The sequence below is a fragment of the Clytia hemisphaerica genome, unplaced genomic scaffold (assembly GCF_902728285.1).
Source record: "Clytia hemisphaerica strain Z4C2 unplaced genomic scaffold, Clytia hemisphaerica genome assembly, whole genome shotgun sequence".
Classification (NCBI taxonomy): domain Eukaryota; kingdom Metazoa; phylum Cnidaria; class Hydrozoa; order Leptothecata; family Clytiidae; genus Clytia; species Clytia hemisphaerica.
In genome coordinates, this window is record NW_027103659.1 from 1 (window position 1) to 5,788 (window position 5,788).

Here is a 5,788-nt window from a genome sequence, read left to right on the forward strand (position 1 = left end):
TTTACTGATTTGAAGGTGTGACTGTGTCCTCTATAAAAATATTACTTGCTTTTTTAAGGTGAGCCAACATAATACAGTAAACAAAGCTTCGGATGTGTATTCGCTGGGAAGATGTATCATTCCCATGGTACTTGGTGACCAAAATGTTCTGGTTAATGATCATTTCACAAGAGAGCGACTGGTATGATATGTTACGTGTTCGTTTCCTGAGTTTTTTTTCATTTTTTGCTATGTTTATGATCAAAATAGCGAGCAAGCCTTCAACCCCAGAGGATGGCGCCACCGCGCTATCACGCCAAACTTTTCGATTGATCCATCTTTCCAAGAAAGCGAGAAATAGCCCAAATCACGTCTCAATTATTTTGCGCCCATCTTTCCAAATTTAGCCTGTTAGACGAAAATCGCTTTTTAAAAATTTGGTTTGTGGGAAGGTACTGACTAACCAAAATTTTGATCATACCACCATACAAAGTTCTAATCACGCCGTCACGCAAACCGCTTGGGATCTCTCCCATAGCTCCAAGTATTCTAAAAACATCGCATTGAAATACCTCATCCTTTCCACCTTAGACAGGGATGCTGATGAAGATAAACAGTGATATAGCTGGCCTCTTCTTCAATACCACAGAGGTGACGATTTTAATGCTCAAGTATTTCTTTCAACTGTAGAACCACTAATTTTTCGCTTGTACACTAAATAAGGATGAATGAAAGCTAAAATGGCAATTTGCAGAAAAATGTTTTTTTTCTTTTGACATTTTAGATAGAATATTTTCGAAATTAATAATCAGGGACTGAAAAGCCAATGAATTAACAAGCAGACCGTTTATTAGCAATTAGGTATCTGAGAGAATATGTCTGTTTCCTTCTCTAGGATATATCTGCCAAACGCCTTCCCATCCACGATCTGTTATCTCCTTTTGAGCATAACAATGATGATTTTTCACCCCAATCACCGTTCTATGAAGCGAGGATGCATTATCAGACGCTCGAAATTGAACCTCCAACTGTCAATTATGCTAGTCCCGAAGAAATGTGCCTCAATTTCGTCAGAAATTGGTTAGTGTGATTTGAGATCTATTTCATTTTTGATTTTTGTAGCATTAAACCTGTAACCATCACTGAAATTGGTTAGTGTAATTTGAGATCTATTTGATTTTTGATTTTTGTAGCATTAAACCTGTAACCCATCACTGAAATTGGTTAGTGTAATTTGAGATCTATTTTGATTTTTGATTTTTGTAGCATTAAACCTGTAACCATCACTGAAATTGGTTAGTGTAATTTGAGATCTATTTGATTTTTGATTTTTGTAGCATTAAACCTGTAACCATCACTGAAATTGGTTAGTGTAATTTGAGATCTATTTGATTTTTTATTTTTGTAGCATTAAACCTGTAACCATCACTGAAATTGGTTAGTGTGATTTGAGATCTATTTCATTTTTGATTTTTGTAGCATTAAACCTGTAACCATCACTGAAATTGGTTAGTGTAATTTGAGATCTATTTCATTTTTGATTTTTGTAGCATTAAACCTGTAACCATCACTGAAATTGGTTAGTGTGATTTGAGATCTATTTGATTTTTGATTTTTGTAGTATTAAACCTGTAACCATCACTGAAATTGGTTAGTGTGATTTGAGATCTATTTGATTTTTGATTTTTGTAGCATTAAACTGTAACCATCACTGGAAATTGGTTAGTGTATTTGAGATCTATTTGATTTTTGATTTTTGTAGCATTAAACCTGTAACCATCACTGAAATTGGTTAGTGTGATTTGAGATCTATTTGATTTTTGATTTTTGTAGCATTAAACCTTAACCATCACTGAAATTGGTTAGTGTGATTTGAGATCTATGATTTTTGATTTTTGTAGCATTAAACCTGTAACCATCACTGAAAATTGGTTAGTGTAATTTGAGATCTATTTCATTTTTGATTTTTGTAGCATTAAACCTGTAACCATCACTGAAATTGGTTAGTGTAATTTGAGATCTATTTGATTTTTGATTTTTGTAGCATTAAACCTGTAACCATCACTGAAATTGGTTAGTGTGATTTGAGATCTATTTGATTTTTGATTTTTGTAGCTTAAACCTGTAACCATCACTGAAATTGTTAGTGGATTGAGATCTTTGATTTTTGATTTTTGTAGCATTAAACCTGTAACCATCACTGAAATTGGTTAGTGTGACTTTGAGATCTATTTGATTTTTGATTTTTGTAGCATTTAAACCTGTAACCATCACTGAAATTGGTTAGTGTGATTTGAGATCTATTTGATTTTTGATTTTTGTAGCATTAAACCTGTAACCATCACTGAAATTGGTTAGTGTGATTTGAGATCTATTTGATTTTTGATTTTTTTGTAGCATTAAACCTGTAACCATCACTGAAATTGGTTAGTGTAATTTGAGATCTTATTGATTTTTGTAGATTAAAACCTGTACCATCATTTGAAATTTGGTAGTGTTTTGAGATCTTTTTTGATTAAACCTGAACCATCACTGAAATTGGTTATTTTTGAATCTATTTGATTTTTGTTTTTTGTAGCATTAAACCTGTAACCATCACTGAAATTGGTTTGTGTGATTTGAGATCTATTTGATTTTTGATTTTTGTAGCATTAAACCTGTACCCATCACTGAAATTGGTTAGTGTGATTTGAGATCTATTTGATTTTTGATTTTTGAAGCATTAAACCTGTAACCATCACTGAAATTGGTTAGTGTGATTTGAGATCTATTTGATTTTTGTAGCATTAAACATGTAACCATCACTGAAATTGGTTAGTGTGATTTGAGATCTATTTGATTTTTGATTTTTGTAGCATTAAACCTGTAACCATAACTCACAAGGCTGCAAAAGATTTATTTTATTTCTTACCGACACTTTTTTTTACCTGACAAGGAACCAATCCTATGAATGAAACTTTCGGTACATGTTTTTTTCTTTATAAGCATTTCACTTGTAAGCATATCTAGGTTCAGATATGGGGAAAATTAAGCATACGGTTAGCATTACTTGAGCCTACGAAAAATGTTTTTTCCTGATTTTGGCTTTTTTTGGCTGGAATTTTAAGGCTTTTCAGTATTTCCCTAAATTTTTGCTTTGGATATAAGCATCCCTCAAGCATTTTTTTAGCCTCATTAAGCTTTCGACCCAAGCATCGGAGTTTTGGATTTTTATATGCTTATATAAAAAAAAACATGTAAGACCTCTGTGAAAACTTTAATCGGACAAATTTCTCCTAACCTCTTCATCTCTTAGAAACTGTTCACTTGTTTTTAGGACCATGAGGAGATTGAGAAGATTCAATACAGTGAAAAGTGATAAAAACGTATTTGGTTATCCAATCAGTAAAATCGATATGACGATAGAGAATTGAATTGCCATGTTGAAGCTCGTTGACATTCCCGCTACAATCGAAAAAGTTTTATATGATCTGATCATCACGAATTTCCAAAAGACGGTGATAATGAAGCGTCTGTCAAAGACAGCTTTTATTAAACTAAAGCTTTATGAAAAGAAAGACTTGTTCGTCTACTTGTTCAATAGATGAACTTATTTTGGAAATTGGACCACTACATTTTTTGTTTTATCCTATCCATAGACATTATCATTAATTTTGAATTTAATATTTTAAATTTTAGAGATATTTTTATTTGAACCGAATTTACTGGAAACCGAAAATTTTAAATCTGAACTGCAAGTGAATTTGATTATTTTGAAATCTTTGAGATGACAAATTAATGCATAATTTTAATGCTGGAGTTTTTTTAATTATCCACATGACATCCTAATTAGCAAAAGGTCTATTAGAACACAAGGTTAGCCAAAAACTGGAGAAAAATTTTGAGTCTTTGTCTTTGTCTTTAAGTAATTTTTAATTTACCCAGTTTTTTCCAGTTTCTTTTTTTTGTATGTAGTGTATGTGTTTTTGTAAATATTTCATAAAATTTATAAGGGAGCATTTTCTCAGAGCTTTGCATTTTGATGTATTGTTTTGTAAACATTTGTAATTAGAAATTACAAAAATTAAATGAAATTAAATGAAAATTAAATTTAAATGGAAAGTTTTCTGCAATTTAGAGTAAGGTTTGAAAGGGCCTTCTGTTAAGTTTTTGCAAAGGAGAAGAAATTTTGGCTCATTCGTCAATTTTCGTGCAATTTGGCGGCATTTATTTTGGGGATTTAATAAAATTTCTAAAAATTTGGTGAGAAATAATTTTGGCGAGACCCATTTTTGTTCAATATTTTACGATGAAAAAGGAAGAAAAAAGGGTTTTTAGGAGAAATAGAGACTAAATTGAAAGAAAATTAAATTTGGCGAGAATTTATTTTGGCGAATGACAAAATTTTTAAGGGATTATAAATTTGGATTATCTAAATTTGGAGAATGAAACAAAACAAAAGGATTTTGATTATATCTTAAAATCCATTGAAATAATTTATTTTCTTTTTTAGCGTCGCAGTAAATTAAATAATACAAAGGTGTATAAGAAAGTATTTCGTTCATTAATAAATTTGTGTGTAAAAATTCATTTTTTGATAAAACATATTCAAAGCACCGCAACCTTCAACCGAACACTTGTAACCGACTATTCAAGCTATCCGTTACAACTAAATCACCATTCGAAAACAAAGACAACGATTTTGGACTGTTGAAGCATCCTGGCATAATTCCTGCTTTTCCTAGTGAGTGCAACCAGTGACCGTCTTTATCAAAGATTTGCACCTCGTGTAATCCTTGGTCAACCACAAAAATACGTCCATGATCATCAGTCGTTATACCAGATGGATATTTAAAACATCCGCCATCTTTAAAACCGAATTCACCAAACGAAAACAAGAACTGTCCGTCAGCTGTGAAAAGTTGGACACGCGCATTCGCAGTATCTGAAACAATAAAGCGTTGATTAAGGTTATCCCAATGAATGAATTGTGGAAGACAGAACTGTCCTTTATCAGATCCTTCACTCCCGAAGGAATGTTTTATGTCGCCATGTCCGTCGCATACCAACACACGTCCTGATTCACTATCTAATGCTCCGATTAATCCGTTCTGTGTTACGCATATCCCAGATAAAGTATCACACTTCGATACCGTGATATTCGAATCAAAGATGGTGTTATTTTTACGTATATCGTCACCAAGGGAGACGCAATGTATACATTTCTTGACTGGATCACTGACCAGAACGTTTTTACTGGATTCATGTACTGCTACATCAAAAACAGATGAAAAATAACATTCTTTGAGTGGCTTTATATCAGCTGCTATCATAATGTCTCCTTTAGATTGGCTACGTATAGTGGACTCGTTAAAAACTGTCAGCGAATTTTTCATTGGATCTGTAACACATACAAAACCATCCATAGTTGAGATACCCATTGGATCGAGAAACTGTCCGGGTTTTTTACCGTGTGTTCCATACATTTTCAAATGTTTCACTTGCTTGTAATTCTTTACGATTTCAGCTTCGGAGTGGACCCAAAAGTAGCCATCGTCCTCGCTGGAATCCATGGCCCTTTGACGCCGAATTCGACTCTTCTGTCGCTTTTTTACCTGAAGTGAAAAGGTGGATAAAAAGGTTTTAATTCAAAAAGTGAGGAGGCTTTCAAAAGATTTGTTAACTGACTGGCTATCAATGAATAAATGGACGGTCATCTAAACTTTTTTTAAATCTATTATCTCCGACTTCATTCTAAACTGGTTCTATCTAAGCTCAAAATCAAGTAGATTGAAGTTACCGGTTCGTTCAAGCTATCGTCGTTCTCTTC

The 5,788-nt window shown here is 32.8% G+C and overlaps 2 protein-coding genes across 3 annotated transcripts; one reads left to right on the plus strand and one right to left on the minus strand.

Annotated features, from left to right (window-relative positions):
* Nucleotides 1-64: 64 nt before the first annotated feature.
* LOC136803277 (uncharacterized) lies at nt 65-3,702 on the plus strand. Of its 2 annotated transcripts, none has more exons than XM_067060000.1 (4): nt 65-181; nt 571-630; nt 875-1,059; nt 3,296-3,702. In XM_067060000.1, exons 1-4 carry the CDS (start codon nt 125-127, stop codon nt 3,390-3,392), a joined length of 399 nt encoding a protein of 132 aa, XP_066916101.1. In that variant the 5' UTR covers nt 65-124; the 3' UTR covers nt 3,393-3,702. The 2 variants fall into 2 exon arrangements, with proteins under 2 accessions (XP_066916101.1, XP_066916102.1); XM_067060001.1 differs by lacking the exon at nt 3,296-3,702 and adding an exon at nt 1,102-1,140.
* Nucleotides 3,703-4,422: 720 nt separating this feature from the next.
* LOC136803276 (E3 ubiquitin-protein ligase TRIM71-like) lies at nt 4,423-5,782 on the minus strand. The gene is made up of 2 exons (XM_067059999.1): nt 5,759-5,782; nt 4,423-5,573 (listed from the first exon to the last, which is right to left on the minus strand). The coding sequence occupies exon 2, from the start codon at nt 5,529-5,531 to the stop codon at nt 4,584-4,586; it is 948 nt and encodes a 315-aa protein (XP_066916100.1). The 5' UTR covers nt 5,532-5,573; nt 5,759-5,782; the 3' UTR covers nt 4,423-4,583.
* Between the last annotated feature and the right edge of the window lie 6 nt (nt 5,783-5,788).

What these genes read in the sequence shown, in the direction of transcription:
- LOC136803277 (XM_067060000.1), top strand. Translation starts at nt 125, where the DNA reads ATGGTACTTGGTGACCAAAATGTTCTGGTTAATGATCATTTCACAAGA. An exon ending in ATTTCACAAGAGAGCGACTG is followed by an intron (nt 182 to 570) that starts GTATGATATGTT and finishes TTTCCACCTTAG; the next exon opens with ACAGGGATGCTGATGAAGAT. An exon ending in TCTTCTTCAATACCACAGAG is followed by an intron (nt 631 to 874) that starts GTGACGATTTTA and finishes TTCCTTCTCTAG; the next exon opens with GATATATCTGCCAAACGCCT.
- LOC136803276 (XM_067059999.1), bottom strand. Translation starts at nt 5,531, where the DNA reads ATGGATTCCAGCGAGGACGATGGCTACTTTTGGGTCCACTCCGAAGCT.